General features: G+C 38.0%; 1 protein-coding gene across 1 annotated transcript in view; it reads right to left on the bottom strand.

The window, feature by feature from the left end:
* PIK3C2G (phosphatidylinositol-4-phosphate 3-kinase catalytic subunit type 2 gamma) overlaps positions 1-22249 on the bottom strand; it is a 275634-nt gene that overhangs the window by 70852 nt on the left and 182533 nt on the right. The window contains exons 23-28 of the mRNA XM_065846452.2: positions 11449-11629; positions 9982-10089; positions 7607-7699; positions 5344-5473; positions 3104-3240; positions 438-607 (exon numbers count right to left, since the gene is read on the bottom strand). Of these exons, the coding sequence (XP_065702524.2) occupies positions 438-607; positions 3104-3240; positions 5344-5473; positions 7607-7699; positions 9982-10089; positions 11449-11629 (819 nt within the window). The remainder of the gene's footprint in view (positions 1-437; positions 608-3103; positions 3241-5343; positions 5474-7606; positions 7700-9981; positions 10090-11448; positions 11630-22249) is intronic.

Here is a 22249-nt window from a genome sequence, read left to right as displayed (position 1 = left end):
TGTCTATTTGGAAAATCTAGTCTCTTCTCTGAATACAGGAATAAAGTGGTCAATTAGGTACATCTATAGTTTTGTATCCATCATAGGCAAACTTATCTATTAGAAAAAAATAACGGGTATCAAAATTCTTTTGGCAAAGGTCAGTCTACTGTTCTGATCACTACTGAATTCCATCATTGAAATCTCTGACCAAACAAAGGATTTAGAAATTTGTTTTAGACTGAAAGGGCATCTCCAACATCTCATTTGAATTCCTTTTCCGGTCATTCCTATATTTTCAGAGGTTTTTTTGTGAACAACAAAAAGATGTTGTTTTGGAAAATTCAGAAAGGAAAAAAAGCATGATCTCAGTTCTACTTTTTTCATAGGTGTTGATAGGACTGAAATTTCGGAACACTGCTTTAAAGTTTAATATGTGTGTTACTATAGATACTAACCTTCTGATGCTTCCAAATGTCTGTGCATGACCTAAAAATCTTCCAAAATCTATGTGGAACATATGACCAGCACTTGTCAGCATTATGTTGTCACTGTGTCGATCACAGACTCCCAGAATGAAGGTAACAACACACCAGCCAGCGCAGGAATAAAAGAAATTCCTTATTGCCTAGTTAGTAAAACAAAAGCATTTATTGGAAATATACAGAGATGTATTTGGTTTTGACACTAATAAGATAACTAAAAGTTGTAGTTCTATAAATGCTATGTTGCTAAAATTGTAACAGCAAGGTGTTGGTAGGAATGGTACTCAAACAAGTAATAGGCGAATTTCAAAGTTACAATGAAAAAACAATTTTATGCATGTGGTTTTCACCTTTTATTTTACAGATACCTGGATTTCTAAGGAAAACTTCTAAGGTGAAATGTACCTAAGAAAAGAAAGCTTCTTGGCAGGAAGCTGACATTTTCTGTTCAGTAGCGGGCAGTATATTGTAAAAACATTTGTTTGAAAATTAGTTGGAAATCTACAAATGTAACCATTTGTTTTGCAAAGAAAGGTTATTTTACACACATTGTACTGTTCTGTACCTACATGGTTCTTTTTTGTCCAGAACTCCATTGCCTTTCTCAAATCCTAATTAATCAAGTCTCACAATATTCCAGCCCAAAGAATTAAACCCCACTTTACAGAAATGAATAAACAAAGAAAGGCTAAATAGATTTCTGCTCATAGCATCTGTGAATCTGAATAGACTATGGGATCAAACCCAGTATCATGCAGGGAGATACAAGAGAGTGATTAAACCAAAACCCAGTCTAGCATTTGTGTTTAATATAACCTATTCATCTGATGCTCATTTACATGGTGGAGATGTCTGCTTTCATGGTTAGTCTGCTTCATGTAAGTAGATTGGCTCATTCGGATTTACCTAATTATTCTCTTTACAATATTACATTGTGGCATTGCTGTTTGCCAAATATGTGCCCATGGTAGATACAGGAAAACATTCAAGGTAATGATCTGCTCATCAGACACTCCTAGCAGGATTCCAAGTTTTCTGCTAACTTCAGTGTGAAGTATATAAAAACTGCAACTTCTCCTAGTAGAAAAATCTACCCAACCTCTTTGACAACACACAAACTCAGTATCCTCTCTCAGGGGGAGGTATTCCTGATTCAAATAATGATCACTTTTCTATCCCAAAGGATAAGGAATAGCTCTTATCTTCCTTTTGAATTTTACCTACTACAGTTTACGAACTGAAAATGTAGTTCTAGTTCAGAAGTTTTAATCTCCCAAGAATCTCAATCACAATGTGGTTCATTTACATAGAAACCAAACAACCCTAAACTGTGATCTGGATAAAAATTGCATTAGCTAAGGTAAATCATTATTTCGGCATCGAGGATTTCCCTGCAGATGCAGGGTGTCGTCTGTGATGGCTGATAGGGATGACAGCACTGTGGAAGACTTAGGCCACATCACAAGAGTTTGGTGAATTTTATGTTTAACTGTACTACTTACTCACTTTGGTGACCTTGGATAAAACACCTAAGCTTTCTGTGATTTCGTTCACTCAACTGCAAAACGAGGATATTAAAGTTTATTCCACATGAGCTCTTTGAGCACCTTAGAAATAGTATTGTACGAGTAAAAAATTATGAAGGAGTAAAAGAGAAAGGTTTATTCACCAGTGAGAACAAGTTGAATGTAGAGTAGTAATTTTATGCACACCCTATGCAATCAGGTTGGACGGTATTTCATACATTTAAAAATTGAAAGAAAATAGGTAGAAATTTGGTTTAGAATATTTCACATTAATGGTACTTTTAAAAACAGCAGCAAGATATCAGAGTTTCAATCAATAACTAATAGTATCTCACTTCTAATGCAACACTGTAATTACAAAATTATTAAAGTTTATCAAACATATTTATGCTATACATCTACTAAGACTGTTAGAAAAGCAATTTATTTTCACAGTGGTAAATACTGTGGGCATGGAGTTGGGTTCTAAAAATTGAACCAGCAACACAAACATTAAAAGGTTTTTCATGGGCCTCAGAACATGCTCAGACAACAAAGAATTAATAGAAAGAGTTGCCTGGGAAACTTCTGCTTCTATAAATAAAATCTCAAAATATTTGGCTCATGCATAATTTCTACTTTCATAAAACCAGATGTATTACATGGCATCCCACAGTGTGATATGAAAAGCATGATCTTACATATCGTATGACTAGGCAGTTTTGATAAAACAGCTTTCTAAAGCTGTAGGTATTGACATGGTTATTTCCAAATACAGGAAATCCACTGAGACTTTGCTTGTGTTATATTTAAATAAAGTATTTAGAGAGCTGACCTAAAAAAGAAATGTTTTTGAGTTCACTAGTTACTTTCTACTTAGCTTCTCTTCACTTTAGTAGTAAACTTCAAAACATCTCTATGATATTTTTATAGAAAATCTATTACAATGCACCTGATTCAGAGCAATATCTCCTTAGACAGACAGTGGCATTTAAGTCAGTTCCCTGGCTTCTATGCATTTGATTTGTTTGTCTTGTGTCTGAGTCATTTGTTTTTGCTGCTTACTGTAATTTCATTTGGTTTTTCTCCTATGGTAAAACACAAAATATATAATAAGCTTCATTACGATATTACCTCTTGGTAACTTGATTCCAGAGGATGGTGATGACGGAACCATTTTTTAATTGTGTTTTCTTTCAATGGTCCTATCAGACCAGACTCCCTGTGGATCTTCGCTAGTGTAGTAGCATCTGGCACCATCTGTACCAATCCTAATCAGACAGAAAAAGAGTTCAAATTAAAAACCTTCAACTTAAAAAAAAATGAAGACCATCAATGAATATAGCTTATTGTTGGATCATTCCGTGCAGAAAAAATACATGCTTAAAAGCTTCTAAAATAATGAATGCAATAGAAAATAGAGATCAGGATTGTTTTTCTCTTTGGAGACAAAAACCAAAGGACACTTAGTAAAAAGGGGCAGTTCTGCAAATGAGAAATCAAAACATCAATAACAATATTGTGGAAATAACTGCCTGAAGGTACCAACAAGGCCAAAAATTTAACAAGATTCAAAGTGAGTACAATACGGACACAAATCCCAAAAAATCTATAAAATATAGGATCAAATACTTACTATGAAATATAAAGTTATTTCATATGTGTTTATTGCCAAGAATGTTACACAAATATCTTGGCAGTATGTGATACTGATCACAGCTGGGAGAGAGGATACTAGATGGTGCAGAAATTAGTCTGATCCAAGATGACATAAACTGGGACTTTGAAGCGCAGAAAGAAGCCAAGCATTTTGCATTGCTTCACTTGAATTCCCTGCCTCTACTGCATGCACTTAATTCCATTTTTTGGAACTGAGACCTGGCTTGCCAGCCTTCTGTCCCTGTCCCTGTGTGTGGTCCCCTGGCATGTCATCGCACAACTCACATTACAGGAAGGGCTTCATTAACAATCTCAGTTGGTGACAGGCTCCTCTATCATACCCTGCATGGAAAGTGAGATCCTACCAGTGCTTCATCTGCCTTTTGCCTTTCTATGAAACCTGATTTCTGTGCTCCCTTGACTATGAAATTATCACCTGCTATCTGCCTTGTGTAGAAAAGGTGACCCATGAAGCAAGTTGTTAGCCTGGGATTTGGAAGACCTGTGTGTATGAGACTACTTTTGCATATACTATGTGGGTTACAGGTACGTCACTTGGTCCTTTTATCCTTAATCATCAAGTGTAAATCAATTATATTAACACTTATATAGCTCATAAGGAAAGATATTGTGAGGAAAATCTGTCTGACACTGAGAGACTGTCAGGTAGAGAACATCATTTGCAGATGATCCCTGTAACTTGATTTTTGCCCAGAAAGATAAGTGTCAGTATATAAAAGAGACAATAATATTATGTTCAGAAATGGTATTCCTGTATTATTTGCCTTTGAAGTAGAAGCCTTCAAGCTTTAACTCCAACCCCTACGAAGAAGGAAGGAGTCTTTTCCAGGTCACCTTAACCACCCACCACGTCTGTAAACTCATCTTTGTTTTCTCCTAGCTAGCTCCTCCAGATCATTCATCCTCTCTCATTTCCTCTTTGTGGATCAGAAAACAATGATTTTTTTTTATTATTATTATTTTTTTAAAAAATTTTTTTAGCTTTTGTACAGCAGGTAATCTGAATACATCAGTCTTCTACTTGTGCAAGGATTGGTTTTAGTAAAAGATCTGGAGAGTCAGTAAAAAATAGTAAGCTTATTGCTGTCAGTAAATTTCTGCAGCAAGCAATTGGTATCCCTGCTACAGCTCTGCTATAACAACCATAAAAGAGGGAAATAAAGCCTTCAGATGAGTCAGGCCTGCCCTAAGCAGCATAAATCACAGGAGTAATATTTCAAAATCAACACTGCGAAGCTGTCATCACTTGTCTACAGGTACTTTGTGCAGCCACACGCAAGCAGGTTAATGTAAGCATCTGTGAAGGATCACACTGGATTAAAACTTTGGTAGCTATAGCAAATTTTCTCCAAAACTCTCCTTTTGATGTGTGAAGTTATCATTAAGAATCTGGTGCAAGCTGATGGTGTTGAGACCTTTGGAAAATTCTAGCCTATGTTCCTAAAAACTCAACGAGTTTGGTGGTACGTACTCTGGACAGGCAGAATGAATACATAAAATGAACGTGCAGGAGTAGGCAAGTATGCAATTTAGGGCCTGAGTAACAGAAGTTCTGAGTATTTTTTTTTCTTTGGGGGGCGAAGATAAATAAGGCACCCATTAAAATAAAAGCTAAAGGGTAGATTTTTGTATACTGCTGTTTACATGAGATATGAATAATGTAATACAGGTAACTTTCATAATGTAAAACTGACCTTGGCCTTTTCCTGTAGATAAACACCTATAAATTATCATTTGCATATCCAGTCCCTCTTGGAGCCAAATGTTGTCCATCACCCGAATAATTTGCAGAACCAGCATATCTTGACGTAGATCATCGCCTATCTGTGAAAATTGCACAAAAAATTCAGGTTCTGACTTCAATGCCACACAGAAATAACATGCTATTTCATTTAAATTTTTTCCCTCACCAAAATAGCTGCATTCATTTTACAACAAACCCCTCTTCAAAGTTGCTTTCTGTATCAGAAGAGGACAGAGTAAATGGGACACATAGGCAGAAGCAGTTTTGGCAGCCACTGAGGTGGTAACAAATGCTCCCTGATTAACAGCAGCCTTTCTGCATATTATTCCTATATAATTATTAGAGTTTGAAAATTTAATCCGGAGGTAGGATCCTAATTTAGTTACATTTTAAAGTCTAGATCCTTTTTCACAAATGACAGCATTTGTCTAATGTTAAGCTTCACAACTTGGTATTTGCAGCAGACTGAAAGGGAATTTTATCATGAATTTATATTTTATCCATGATATAAAGCATATTCAGTTTCAAACAGTGATGCTGTGATGACTGCTCTCCCCACGGAGCCAGTCAAACAACAATCTTAGTGAAATGGGGCTTTAATTGTAGCCACAAGAGGTAATGAAGAGATTATCTTCAACCATGGCTGAGTAAACGGCCTGTGAAAACAAAAGGTCTGCTTTTTTTGTTTCTACCTCCTCCCCACCTCATCTAAAATACATGTGACTTTTAGTGGTATTTTTAAGTGCTCTATGCTTTTATTACACTCTTTATGTACAAGCATTCCAATCAATGAACATTTAATGCTATGAAATGAATACTTAAGGACACATAACTATTCTTTAAAAATATATACATATGTATTTCTTTCATTCAAAGGTAATCTTAACTCCAATTAATTATTCCTAGTACCTAAACATGAGAAAAATCTTGTTCTCTCCACTTCCCTCCTTCCCTCATGTATAGAGTCAGTAGACAATTTAGTATGACACCAGTGGTTAAAATTCTATGTATGCATTATCCACCATGAACAAACAATGGAATTGCAGCACAAGTAAAAGATACTTTAGCACTATGGTTTGCTGATAGGGGAAGGCGACGTCAGCTACAATACTTCTACAGCAACTGGAGAGCTGGCTGTTTGTTGAATGTTACCGAGCAGGGAAAACACTGTCTCGGTAAAACCAGCACAAATGTTTAAATGCTACACAGGTAGGCATTTGCTGAAGTTGCTCAAGTAAGTAGGAGCTTGTCTATTTAACATTGATTCTCAGATGAAATAGCATAAGAACCAGAACAACTTAACATTGCTAGCCTCCTCCAAACATGCCTGGAAAGCATAGTTCTATTCATGAGAATCACAGCTGCTCTAAAAGTCAATTTAATTCAAGAAGGCCTAGAAATATCTTTTATTCTTTTAATTTAATTTATTTTTATCAATTTTTAGCCTTCTGGTTTGGAACATGACACTGCAAAAGACAGAGAAATAATATTTTTTGCAACGCTGAGCATTTTGTATCCATCAGCCATTTCATGAACTTCGGTATTCTCTGAAAACAGCACCCACTGCTATGGAAGACATTTTCTCTTTCCAAAGTAACTTTAGATTGCAATTATTTTCTTTTGCGGATGGACACAGCACTCTCATCAACTCTGACGCTTTGAAGGTGACAACTGGAAAATAAATTGGAGTTTACTTTCAGAGTCATGTCCTCTCAGTAACTCCAAAGAGACGGAGCTCCTCTGCAGTTCTTTCCACTTCCCTCTTCCTCAGCTCACTCCCCTGTGCTGGCTGCATTAATTCTGTGCAGCAAATGCAACCTCTAACACTCCAGTATTTTGATATGTTAGATGCATATGTACAAGGCTACTGGATTCAGATATTCTGAATTATCTCTCCTCTTAGACTTGCCCTCTGACTCCAGTGTGATAAATAAACTATATTCATAAGATAAACTTAATATTTTATCCTGGTTGTGTCCACTAAGAGAAAGAATTGCAAGAACTTGTTTGATTCTCTACCAATCAAAAAGTTGATATTTCAGTGCATTGCCTCAGCATATTCTGTTATAAGTTCTACTATTAAAAATAACTGGGAAAAGTGAACAGCAGAGTCAAATCTAACATCCTTAGGCTCAAGGACTAATATAAATTAGGAGAATTTCAAATCAACACTTTGCATACAAAATGAACTGAAGATTAGAGGAAGAACATACCTTAAAAATAACATTGATGTTTCCACTTGGAGCATTTGCATTGATGAAGGAGATTTTTAATGGAAAAGCATTGGATGTAAAATATGAACATGACTTCAGGGAAAAAGAAAATGAGAGAGAAGAACAACAGTGTCACATACATGAAACATCAGGCTAATACAGTGCCTCCAAAAAGGGTGCCATCTTTAAATATTGATCAGTAGCATCAATAACTAAAATAAATAATTCTTGATATTATTGACTGTTTAATTGGGTCAGGAAAATAAGAAACTATTTTTCCTAGACAATTTGTTCCACTCAATAATCAGATTACATGAATAGATAATATTTTCCATACTGTTTTTCATTTTCACCCACGTCTATTAATGATGAACTTTGGTTGGGACTGAGTGGACGAAGTACAAAAGACTCATCTAATGAGAATCCATACAGCATTGAGAAGCCTTAGGTCTTATTATTTTACACACATGCACACAAAAAAATATTGCCCAAGCATACAATTTTACTGGGAGCAAAGAAGCTGCTAATTTCTTTGGTGATCTCACTCTGGCTGAGAATACAGGAAATTCTGAAAATCACAATCTATTTTATGTGGAATTTATCTTAATTAAACATGAACTCTGACTTCTCATGCCCTACAGCTCCTTCCACCAGAAGACCTCAAAGGGCTTCAAAAAGCATTAATGAGCCAAGCACTACAAATCCTGTGTGAGTTAGAGTGGTATTATTAACATCATTAATAAAAAAAAGGGGTAGTGGGAGAGGGGGCACGCAAAAAAACAACTGAAAAAAACAACCAAAGGCAACGGTAAATTAATGGCCTGGTCTCTAGAAATAATGAGTGCCCCACAGGAGCTACTGCTGTCCTGACTGGGTGGAGTGCAATGGAGGCTAATTTGAACAAAACTCCTATTAGACACAGCTGTCTCTTGCTTTTCATCAAAACATCTCAAAGCATGGTACAAGCAAGCAAATATTGTCTGAGCCACATCATACATCTGTGGCATGCAACAGCTATTACTGATGATGAAATCCTGACCCCCTATGGAATTTTGTCAATTGAAATGTCTCAGTAAGTGCTTGAAAGGTTGCTGTGAGATAATGCATTACTGACAGAGCTGGGAGTAGCGCTTGCTTCAAGTAAAATCAATAGATGATGCCAAAATGAATTAAATTTAGGTAATTATAAGCACTTAAAAATTCTAATTTGCATGATTATACTGACATACAGTTCAATCAAGAAGCTGCATATATTTATAGCAAGATAATGGCCTATAATGATACAAGAAAAATGAAAAAAAATCTCTCTTCAGATTATTTAAACATTTTGTATCTGTCCAGCCAAGCTGGTGCAGTATAAATAGAATGACTGTATGGTGAGATACTTTCTCATTAGTCATTATTTCCAAAAAGCCTGAAAGCAGTGAGAAGCAGAAGGCTTCAGATTCTCCTGACTTATATCATACACAATGGGCCCAAGCCTGTGGGGTGCTGGAAGACTTCTGTTCCCAGTGAGATCAGGGCTGAATAGCAATTATTCAGAGAATCACAGGTCAAAGGCAATTGAAAGGATCAGCACCTCCTAGAATCAGGTCCACTGTAGATAATGAGCCAGAGAATAAAAATAGAGCACAAATTGCTGTCATTAGGCAGCCATATCTGGTCATACATATGGCTCTTCAGGTTTGTTTTCTCTTGCTGCTGGATAGCTTTTCCTTCTCTAGAGCTGGAAAAGCATATTCCTGGCATAATATCGTTTATGAAAACATTTCTAAGCAATGAATAACTCAGTCTTAGTACTGTGGTCAAAGTAAAGTAACACTAATTAGCATTGTTGTTTCCTTTAAGTCGTTTTTAATAGCGGTCATAGAGGTAAGTTACTGTCAATATTTAATATTTTAGCAATTATCATTCATGTGCCTATTCTCCCCTCAGCAGAAAGACAGTTAGCTCTAGAGCTTTAGCTGCTCCTAGGGAGCAGCTCTCCAAGGGAGAGTCTTGGATGAGAAGAAAACTGCCATCAAGAGCTACCTGGGCAGGATGGTTACAAGGTCTCAGCTTCAGTGGAGCCAGGTGTCCTTGCCATTCAATGTCATGGTAGGGCATCTGAGCTGGGAGCAGGTTGTCCAGAGTTTGAAATCTTTGCTGCTCCTGCTGCTGCACAAGCTGAGACGTATGCATACCCACCCCACCAGTCCCCTGTACTTCTGCCTCCAGCAAAGGCCCCCAGTTTCAAAGGAATTAGGATGGATGTCACTTTACTGGATGACTTATCCTTAATACCAGTAAGATTAATCCCCAGTCAACGCAGCCATTCACTCCTTCTCCCTCTTTATACTAAAAAAAAAAAAATCCATTGCATGAGCTATACTTACGTTTTCCTCTATGCCGAGGACAACAAGCGCAGGATTCACGGGAAGCCGACAAAACTTTACCTCCTGGAAGAACTGTGAAAGCCTATTGAGTTCCACCTTTAACACCTCCTGCAACATGTGAGTCATTATGGCAACATGAAGGAAAATAACAGCAGTTTTTGAGCCATTTACTGGCTTTCTGTAATTTAAGCTAGCAGTACAGCTTCTGGAGCTAGTAGCATCCACGTAACCTTATAACAGCTAATGAGATCACGTTGAGGTGCAGTTATTAAAAATAAGCACTGTCATTTTACTCCACATTCATGCTTTTTCTGCCTAGATGCACTACCAGTTCATGCTGTCATGTAGGTTCAGATTCAATATCCTTCATTAGGGATTGATTAGCCTTGTGCCTATTCTGCTGCATCCCATGTCTTTTTTGCCTTGCTGGACAATGTCACAATTTGTTGCCTGTTGCCTCAACACTCTGATCTCCCTCACCTAACTGTAGGTGTATTAATTGCAAGGTTTCGGAGTTTCTCAGTATCACGATAACTGCAGCCTTGAGATTAATCTCTACAATCTGAATTATGCATCAGTAATGTATAATGTATCACTACTCTTTCTTTTTCTTTACATGGATTTTTCTCTTTGCAAATGTTTTTTGCCTTTTTACTTCCATGTTTGCTTTGCTGCTCTCAGTAGCAACACTGAGTTTTCTGAAAAAATCCTTTGAAAATCTTTGAATCCTTAACAAGGCAAAAAGAATTCATGATAACTTTCATGATAACCAGCAGCGGCACACATATTTTTATTTGGCTTTCTGGTCTGTCTTGCTGAGATCTCAGCAAGAAGCAGTTTTATACATCATATAACTAACAACAACTGTCTTGGAAAATTAACAGTTTTGAATTGGAAATGTACCTAAGCAATACAAAAGCTGCACCCGCTGGAGAAGATGACTGCAAACTTAATACTGCCAGGAAAGCATCTCTGCAGATATGCATACCATACTAGTTGCCTAATGCTATATTTTAGATATTAAGTACAGTCCACTCTGGTTGGCTTTGCTAAGAAAGAAGGATGTTCAGCCTGTCAAGGGCAAATATTAGTAAAGTTTTCAAGAAACACTGAAGCTCTATAGGAGTCAAATACTTTGGGATGAGGTGCTGAACGTGAACGTTCCTTCCAGTAAAATGTTAATCAGCTTTGTTGCCATTATTTCCAACCAGCTTCAAGTCTGGTTGGGAAACCATTGATGAAGGAATTTAAATGGCTTAAAAGATCTGCTGACTTGAAGAATAACAGTGATGAGAGTTGTCCTATTAAATACATGTGTTTTACTTGTTTTTAGAGCAGCATAAAATTTTATAAACTTTTGTGAAATCTTAGGTTATGCAAAGGCATTATAGGAAAGAGGTGTCACATTGGAAAAAATAAAATTACCTGAAAAAACTTAGATGGAAGGGGAGATATTTTTTAACAAACCTTTCTTTTTGTGTCACTGGCAGCTTTTACTTCTTTGGCAATGTCTTCCAGAATTCTGATAAGTTTCCTCTCCTTAGAAAACTCATTGTTCAGGGTTTTTCCAGCACAGAATTGGAGAGCAGCCAGTAGTTTCTGATACCAGATTTTGAAATGAACTTCATTCTGTGCATTCTTCAACAGCCTGAAGGAAGGAGGGGAAAAAAAGCATCTGTGTATCTAAAACTGATTTTTATTTTATATCACCTCTAGCAGGAACAACAAATGCACTCCAGACTAATCCATGTTGGGTGACTTTGGGTAGGAGAGAATGAAACAAAATGTTGTTTATTTTTTGGTTGTACTCAAGTCCCATTTGATAACTAATGAGATTCCAAGTGTGTTGAATCAATAGGAACCTGTGATTTCTTTTTGTCATACATAGTGCAGCACCTGTATTGCTTCTTATTTCTGCAAGAAAAGTTTACAAAGTGAAAATATGTTGCATTTTTTGAAGTCTAGTCTTAAATATATATCTCTAAATCTATTCTGTTTTTGTCTCCTGCCAGTACACTTACGCAATGAAGCACATCTTTCAGCTTGGAAGTGCATTTAAAGACCACTTTAGTCTCAGACATTTCATCAGTTCTAGAAACTTGCAGTATTTAAAGCTGAGGAGACATTCCTGAAACTGGCTATACTGCTAAAGAGTGAAATGAGCCCTTCTTTACTGGTAAGTATTGGTCTAAAGCAAAAACTCAGCTTTTAATTTGATAGAAGTTTGTAAAAGCTTTGGAAATGGAGTTATTACTAACATAAAAGTCAGAACTAAAAACATCTTTTTTTTTTTTCTTCATGTTTACCATAGACTCTTATCTAACTACACATTTATTTGGGCTATGAAAATCGTGGAGTTTAGGGATTTTTTAGTTAATTGAACTAATTACTGTGATATTTTCTTCCTTATGTTGGCCAGAGTTTTTGTACACATTTGATTAATTTTTATAAATGCAGATGGACTCATCAGCTTTATATTGCTACTAACGTCCTGCCCATCACCTGGGATTTCCCTTTGCCTGAAGGATGGATGAACTTCTCTTTGCTTTTGTCCGAACTTTCCTCCACACAACTTCATCCTTAGGAACATCTCAAACCTTAAATGCCTGAATCTTCATGCAGTTTCCTTTACCTGATGAGGTTACGCAAATCTAACTAATAATACTACTCTTCAAAGGACAGAAATCAGAGAAGCTGTTGACTTCCAAGGCACAGTACATATGAGTGTCACATAAAAAAGCAAGAACAAGATAAGTATAAACACTAATATTTGAAGGAAAAAAATAATAATTCCTATAGACACTTCAACTCCTTCAAATCATATATAAGGCATTACAATATTTCCACTGTAGCCCATGCATCTTTTGGTGATGAGGAATTCTTGTCATTTTTTATGAGGCAATGATTTTTCTAGGTCCTCTTTTCTTATATAATGCTATGTAGAATAATATCACCTACTGGTTTCTCAAAAGCTTCTCCAGTTACACAAAACCTCTGAATATCTAAAGGTTTATAAGTATTTAAAATCTTAAAGAATGTGTGGTGTTTCTGTCAGAAGTGCCTAGACATGAAACAGAAGAGAAATTTATCATCATCATCACACTCTGGAGGAGACTGAAATGACATTTCTTTCTGTAGACTGGTAAAAACAAATAATTACTTTTTGGATCAGAAAGAAATACAAAGTGCATTGCAGTGCCTGATGGAAGGCAAACAGCTGTATTCTTATCATGAACCCTCCCCAAAATGAAGACGGCTGAGAGCACATGCATATATGGTAGTGGATAAATGGAGTTTTCCAGATTTTGAGTAAAGTAAGTCCAAGATTCCACAGACTGGGATTCATTTGCTTAAATGTAGATGATACCTCGTGCCATTTTAGATATCCTCAGAAATCCTATTCGGCCTCCAGCTTCTGCCTTGGAAGGGCATGGGTCCACTAGAGACAATACCTTATGTGTGCATGTAGATGCCTCAGATGCCCTATGGTGTATAAAATAACCTATGTTTAGGGTACTGAATCACACACTGCAGTGGCTTTTTAGCTCAGTTATAAGTAAACAAGGTGATTTAAAACAAAAAAGCATACTCTGTCCACTTCAGGAACAGGTTTGGTGATTACTTTTCAAACAAAAGCTTTACCGGCACAGTGCAAACTGACACAAAGGCAGGGATTTTAGTCACCTGAAGCAGAGGCCATCTTAGTCTCAGTTCAGCTAAACAGCTTCCATTTCTCTTGGAGCACAGGCAGAACGAGCTTGTACACTTCTGCTGTGCAAAGACAAGTGAAACTGCACCTAAGATGACATCACTGTGATATCTGTTTTGAACTGGTCAGGTTATGTTGGTGCAGAATCTTCTGCTGGCACTTAGTCTTGCATTGGAATGAGCTGAGAATCTAAATCATATTAATTCACCTATTCAATTTTTAACAGTACATATTTAGGGAATCCAGATAGGCTACCTTTGCATGTTTGAGATGTCCTTTTAATCCTTTCAGATCTAGAGAACATTGAAACAACTTATTTCCCTAAAATAAAAGCCTTAGGACTTCACGTAGAGGAAGCAAAATATTAAAATCAACATGTTTTGTTATTTTTGCTATTTTAAACAGAGCTACTCCCTGCATAAGGCAGATCAACTTAGAAGATCCATTTTTTGATTACTCTTATGGCTGAGTGTTCACAGAAAATAAGTTTTTATATATATATATATATATATATATATACACAATACAAAGATTTTTCAATCTGAGAAAGGACTATGTGCCAGATTCAGATAGCTTATGCATAAGATGTACGTGAGGACAGAGGATGTATAGTCTGAATACTCTCATACATGCTTCTCAAGCCCAGTCCATGCGGAGAGTGCAGGCAGTCATCACAATCTCACTGCTAAAATCCATTTCCATGCCAGTTGCAGCTCAGCATACACCCCAAAAGCTGAACCCACGTGGCAGCTTTTGACAGCACATGTGCTTCCTCAGCAGTCCCATGAGGAGCTCGGGGCTCTGCACTCAAAATGTGTCTGGCTGCTCCGGTTCGGGCAGCACAACTTACTTCTGCTTGCCCACTGGGGTAGGTGTGCTTTTAAAAGCCTGTAGACCTTAACTTGCAAAATGATTTGGATTAACTGGGTCTGACTTCCATATTCATTTTTAAAAAAGCAGTCTCTAGGAGCACACAAAGGACAGCTTTTAATGTGATGACTCATTACAGGCTTTGCTGAAATGTTTATTCAACAACTGAACAAATATGTAGTTGTAAATCTGTCTTCCCAGTTTCCTGGCCCACACATCTTCACACTGCCATTGCCAGAATTCAAGAGAGACAGGAAAGTCTGCAACTTCTGAGGTTGCAGGATGGAGAAATACTCAAGACACTAATGAAATTTTCAAGTTAGGACAAGATGCCAGGCTGTGAGAGAGGAAGACAGAATTGGAATGATTTAAAAATCAAGGGTGTCGGTAGGGAAATATGTGAAGGTGTTGGGTGTTTATTTGTTTGTTTTTCCTGACAATTTTCACAGGGTTCTGCAAGACAGAACTAAAATCCAGTACTATACAGAATAGATTTCCTCACTCTTCAGGGTTCTCTGATTGGGGACAAATGCCCTCATTCTCAGCCAGATGAGGGTAATTCAGATACCCTGTCTCAAGGTCACTTTCTGGGAAATACCACAACATCACTGGAAACAGAAGGATGCTGGCTTGAAATCTAGTGAAGAAGTAAACTAAGCTGCCCCTGTTTAGCAGCAGTCAGAAGGTCCAAGTCAGATTCTGGGGTGCCCTGAAAGATACCCCCAACTTCCTTATGCAAGCAGCTGCTTCTCTTCCTTTCTGCATGCCCCCATTCCATGCCTGCAAGGTGTCTCCAACCCCATTTTCTAGCACTTGCAGAAGCATTTCTACGGTTTTTTTTCCGGGTACAGAAACACAAGTGTCCTGGAGAAATTTTTGACACAGGGCAGAATTGAAGGTAGGTTGAATCAGGTTGAGCTGGCTGCTGTGTTGGAACTTGCTACCAAAACAGGTGAGCTGTCCTCTTACTCCTGTGTTGTGGGGAGAGAGGGAAGCTGGTGCTCTAAAGGCCTTGCAGCACAGTCTGTTCTCTGAGTTGGATTTGGCAGACAAGAGAAAGAGTGAGGCTGCTCAGACAACTCTGCTGTGTGAACATCTGTTCCTTGTCTCCTTCAGAAAAGGGAGCAGAGTGAACCAGAGTGTAATGCTTGACAGGACAGATTAGCTTGCAGGTAGCCTGTTAAACCACACTGTAGCAAAAGAAACCTAAGAAAAAGCCAGGATCTCCAGTATCTTACTACAGGTTTTAGCCCCTACCTGCTATGAGCGAGTGAGGTACAGTTTGACTGGGTTATTTACATGTGGTGTCAAAGTCAGAGTAGTGACCCTAGTTAATTTTTTTCCAAGAGATGTCTGGTATTTATTACACAAAAGCTGTGCCTACCAGCACATACACTGTGTACTCTTTGCTTAAGGTGTTTTGAATTCAGAGACACACAATGAAAATGAGGTGCCTTAGGGTTTTAAGACGAGTGCTGAGGTACATACTGTCACTGGTCAATCTCTGGTAAACTTGACCAAGGAAATCAATATGCTTTGTTGTGAATGTATATTTTATGCTTGTTTTCTGTTTCACTGAGCTGGAGGCAGGACGAGTCATGGAAGAAGATAACATTAGTACAAAACTGCTGCTCATAATAGCAATAATTGTTTTAAAATTATACTCCACGGCCCTTTGTATAAAAGATTAGCACACAAGCACACTTCTCTACCACTGCACAGCTTCCATGTCTGAGGTTGCCATCCATTCTGATTTTCATTAGACATCCTGCAACACTCTCAAGCTGTCCTTTGTGCTCTTTTGTGTCATGCAGCTATGGCACAAACCTGAAGCACATGATGGATTTAATTTTCAACTCATTGAAGAAAACATTTTACTGTTTGCATTCTTAATCAGGAGATTAAGTAAGAGGGGTGATTTGCCAGTGGGGTTGCATTTAGGCTTGGCAGCTTCTTAAATCCTACTGCAAGTTACTGACAGACACAAGGATGAGAGAGATGACAAAACTGTGCAACTGAAGATTAATACCTCCATTAAGCCTGTGATTGGCCATGAGAATGAGTGGGCAACTACCACTATTAATTACTGAGTTGCAAGTTAAACTTTTCTTAGTTTTTTTCTCTTATCTCCCCAAGAGATACATTGGACAAGGTTTTTACTTCCCTGGAAGCGATAACAGAAAAAATCCCTTTGACAGAGATATCAACATAGCAAGTACCGCACAAACACTGTGAACTTCAGTGAATTCCAGATTCTAACAAGTACCCGTCATCCTTCTTCCCCTACACCTGCAACTCCCCTTAGTCCTCTCAAGAGCACAGCCAAGTCTGCAGAATTCATATTGTTCACTTGCGAGCTGGTTCACTCAGGCACGGCTTCTTTAGACACAGCCAAACTCTAAGGTGGCAGAGTGCCAAGCTGGCAAATATGACTGTGGCTTTTCTGATCTCTTTTCTAATGCCTAGGATGGATGACTGAACTTGCTGAAGCTCCCAGGAATGTGTCCATAGGATGGCAGCTCTTGCTTCAGAGAACAGAAAGGAACACTTGCACTCGTTGCAATGTAATCTCTGTTTTCCGCCTCCTTCACGGCCTCGGTGAGATAAGACTTAATTGGACAGCAAAATTTAAATAAACTTACTGAAAGGCCTTAGAGTGACTCTATTCTCATGGTCCTCTTTTATTCAAGAGATACATACAGGCTATCTCTGTCAACTTCCTTTAAAAAATGGATACAGGACAGTACCTCCCTTTTTAATCTAACCCCAAGTTCTAGGAAGGTATGATTTATGCACTACAAGTCAGAAAGGAAAACATAGAAAACAGCAGCATTGTTCTGTGTAGACCTATTTGGGTATGGCAACCAACAAAGCAAAAGACATACAAACAAACGAACAACTGAAAAGCACAAATGCCTAACATGTTGAGAGTAATGCAATTTCTGCAGGGGAGGACGGGGCACAAAGTCAATTAGGCAGAAGAGTTAATGTACAAGAAAGACAGAAGGGACACAGCAGCTCTCCCAAATGACTGTAGCACTGGGCATTTTCCATAGCTTTACAGAAACACAGTGCAAGGTCATCCGGTTGATCGGAAGGACCAAGACTGAACTCCCTTTCACTCTCTTTTGCTTTGACTGAGTACAAAGCCAGCAGAAAGAGAGAGGCACCAGAGACCTGGCAGGACTCTGCCTTGTCTGTTGATGTTTCTATTCCAGACAAGAGGAGAAGGAAAGTTTAGATTTCTTGAGTAGACTGAGTGAAATGTGGTGCAATATTTTCTCTGAATCTTCCTAACCAACTAAGTCTCCAGAATGGAAGAGCAGCAGCTGTTCAGTGGTTTGCAGCATCTGTCCACTTTTGGCTTTTCACACCTCTCACATAAGAAACCTGCAGTCAGTCTCACCTGCTGCTTCTCATACAAAAGAGCTGCTTTTATAGACTCATTTTTCAAAGCATTACCCTTGAACAGAAAATACCTCTGCTTAAAGTGAAATTTGGTTTTAAAAAGCCATGCGAAACATTTGCTGTCCTTTTTTTCTGATTTTTTTTTTTTTTTAATAGAACAGGGGTCTAACACCTTGGTCTCCCTTGGACAACAAAATATTGTTGCAGACCTGTTATAAAGTATGCTGGTAGGCTTGAGAAACACAACATTTCTATAGCAGACAAGGAACTAATTGTCATTATTTGCTAATCTCCTCTCAAATATCTTTATGAACTAGGCAAGACAATTTGCATCCAAACAAATCACTTGATCTGGTAGATTCAATCAACCCAGTTCCCCCCACGCCCACTGAATGCCTTAACATGTGGAATGCATGTCCTGTTGACACAAAAAAATTAGCAGAGCAATGAAAACAGAGGCTGCACTACACTATGCAAGTAAGTTGCCAAGTCCTGCTAAGGCTGCCTAGCAGAACATTTTATTCAATAGGTAATATAGTTAGTTGCATGTACTTCTGTATTAAGAAATTAAACCACAGATAAAACTGGTGTTATCTGGAGAAGAAAGAGCATTTACCTTGAAAATTAATTGTATCAAGAATTACTAGGAGAGTATGATGCTGCACAGGTACCACTATCACTACTGGACAGCAGATGTTACCTGGTCTAAGGTCTAAAGAAGAAAAAGTCACCCTCAGAACACGTCTTCTCCAGTTTGTTGAATGGACATGTTAACATCGATATAAGTGCTACAAGAACTGTCTAGTAAAAAGAAGTGCTAACAGTGTGTCTCTTTCTGCTTCAGTTTGTAAAAAAAAAAAAAAAGAAAAATAAAATTGATTGTTAGCAAAGCTGGTCCCTTTCTAGTCTGTTTCTCTTCATTTGATGGGGTCTGCAAGTAGCAGAGAACCAAATTTATTAACACGCTATCATGAACACAAGAAATACACGGAGCAGAACACCAACATAACAGAATTAGCGGTTGTTTCCAACAACATCTGTATACAACAGTGCTGACCTTGGAAAACTTCAGAATCCATGAGTGAGGGTTCACAGTCCCTAATAAAGCATTGTCGTGGTTTAACCCAAGCTAGCAATACAACCATGACAGCCACTCACTCACCACTCCCCCTGCAACACGGGAGAGAATTGAAAGGAAAGGGAGAAACATGGATTGAGATAAGCACAGTTGAATAAAATAACAAAATACTAATACACTACTAGTAAATATATATATATATAAGAGAAATAAAAGATACTCAAGGCAATTTCTCATGAACTCCATTCACACCAAGCAGCCAGTCCTTTGAAAGCAGCACCCAACAGTGAAAAAAAAAATGGAAAAAGGCAGAAAGGTTCAGAGGCCTCTAGAAAACACCAAAAGCCAGACTAAATGTCCCACACAGACCTTCCCCAGCTGCACTCCAGAGAGAGAGCAAGAGATAATTGAAGAGCCAACCGGAAGGCCCCACTCTGGAGCATGACACTAATCAATGGAATACTCTCATTGATCAGTCTGGATGTCAGTCGAGCTCTGCCCCATTTCTGCCCCCTTTCCTCGATGCCTCACACCTGAAAGCAAAGGATCTCAGGCCAGAGCAATTAAAAACTCTATGCTGGTGTGTTACCTGCTTGTTCTCAAATTAAGTCCAAATAATGAGCATGCTAGCTATGAAAAAGAAAGGTTTGTAACTGCATGAAGAAAATTAACCCATTTTCAGTCAAACCAGCACAAGCATTAATCCAAAGCTACAGAAATTAAATGCCATCACATTAAGGCTGAGACTGACTTAAGTTCAGGTTTACAACTACAGGTATAACTGCTCTAAACTATCAGTAGAAAAAGTACCACTGTTCCAGTAAAGAGAATGATTAACTTTACCCTCTAAAACCTGTATGCTGAATAATTACCATAAAAAAATCTACTTGAAAAATGTATTGCATTTAATATCTGCATGAAAATTATCAAAGGGGCAGTATTATTTTGCAGTCAATGAGAAACATGGCATTCAAGTCTGTCTGGCATTAATTTTGAAAAGTCTGGTTCTATCTTTGCCAGTGCTTTCCTCATGTGACCAGGTACATCCCTGTCTGTGCTTATTTCAAAACTGCAGATTTTCTCCTCAGAACAAATGCCATACTGTTGTCAGAATTCCACACAGTATCTTGCTTAATACCAGAACCAGCAAGCCTGAAAGCTAGAGCCATCTATCTTTGCAATAGCTAGGAGTAAATTTGTGGCACAGGAACTGAAATACACCATTCATTCCAGGCATAACAGAAATTGTTGCATTCCTCCCAGTGGGTGGCTGCATTGGAAGCTTTCAATGAACAAGATTAGATGGGATAATCACCACTAAAATAAGCAGACCCAAGGGCTTTAATGGGATGATATCCAAATATGCCAGCAATTAACTGGATACAGGAAGTGACTAAGCTACTTTGCATTCAAACCATCTAAATAAATTGCAGAATTAATCCAGGTTCAAGTAGTCTACTAGAGCCAATGGAGTTGCTAAGCTTTGTACTGTATCTTAATTTAGGCCACAGCTACCACAGCAATACACTGAGAAGAATCTGAAAATGTTGTTCTTCATCTGTCTGTTGTTTGGGTTATTCATGTCTACCAAAATGGCTTTGGATAGCTTCATTAGCTGGAACAAAAAAATCCCTCATGACACTACAAAACAAAACATATGACACGGAACTAATTATGTATGGTTCTGCATGCAGTGGGAAATCCAGATTTACACAAAACTGCAGAATTAAACCTGAGTTACGCTGCAACACTTTGGTTAACTTCACTCTAAAATGCTGTATGCACCTTTTCTGCTTTTGTTGTTGTTTTTACTTTTTTAACACACTAATATAGAAGTAGACTCAGGGAGAACACAAAAATTGTCTTTCTACAAGGTCATTAAGGCCTTTGGCTGCCCATATTAGGAGCAGATCCAGATTTTATTCATACATTCTGAGCTAGATCTGCACTTCATAATCCTCAGGTTTTTAGATTACCATTCTTATGACTCAGCCTGGGCATGAGGAGGGATGAGTTAGGTTTTTGGGGTAGATAGTGGGGAAAATAGGAAAAGAGAGTGACATTGTTTTGCAGATATTACATCATTCAAAAATTTATTCTGTAAAGCAGTAGATCTTGAGATGGGCTGTTAATTTTCCTATTTTCTCTGCATTCAATTACAAGGGTTTGCTTTGTTTCACAATATCTACAATCAAAGCTCTTATCTTTCAAGTAGAGTCTCAGATTTTTACAGATAAGGTGCTCAGATGCCAACAGCTGAGGAAGGATAGATTAGACTTGATACATTCCAAATACATGTGGAGTTAATGTTTCTTTTAAGGCAGCATCACTCCCACCTCTCTGGAAAGAACCTGTCTGTATTATCTGTATTGTAAGTTCAGGTAAAACAGATGCAAGATCAACTAGGATCCTGATCCCACATTACTTCCTGACATGTCTGTCTTTTCTGGATCTTTACTTTCATCTGGACACCTCCACTTCAAAGAATGGCCCTGCTTATCTTCTTTTCCCCATATCTAAAAAATTGAACTTCTTTCAGATCACTGCATGCACAGCAGGCACTGCTTTAGGTGTTTCAGCAACGATGGTACCACAGCATAATTACAAGATTGCAAAACTTTCAGTTTTAAGTATTCCTCTCATGTCTGACATAATATGCTTTCTGTAGATGTTCAGTCTTCTCTTTCTGGCAATTTGCCATGTGGCATATCATGAGAGAAGACTACTGAAGAGTACAGCTTCAGTAGTAGGACCAATGATGAACAACAACAAAGGATGCATGGATCAAATCATCAGATCGCAGCAACCTGTTTACCTCTCTGCATGCATGTGTGTGACTTTGTCAAAAGCATAACTTTGAGAGAACCTGCATTGTTCAACTAAAATAGCATAATGAAGACATATGGTCCTTTACACTTCAGAAATAACCAGAAAAACTCATTTGTTTTCAGGGAACAGAAGACAGAGAATCAGAATTTTCAATAGGGGAGTCTCTAACATCCCAACAATGCTTTTTCATCTTTTTACGATTCTGACTCTTCCAAGGGAGAAATCTCTTCAGACTGCAGCTTTCCTTATGCAGAAAGCTATCTGCAGTCTTCCTCAAACGAGATGACGCCTGCCATGTTTTCATTCAGTTAAAGGAGAGAAGACTATGAGAGATGGCTCTTGTCAGCTCATTTCTGTCAGTGGTGGAGCAGAAG

This window comes from Patagioenas fasciata, chromosome 1 (assembly GCF_037038585.1).
Source record: "Patagioenas fasciata isolate bPatFas1 chromosome 1, bPatFas1.hap1, whole genome shotgun sequence".
NCBI lineage: Eukaryota > Metazoa > Chordata > Aves > Columbiformes > Columbidae > Patagioenas > Patagioenas fasciata.
This window is presented reverse-complemented; position numbering and strand designations above follow the sequence as displayed.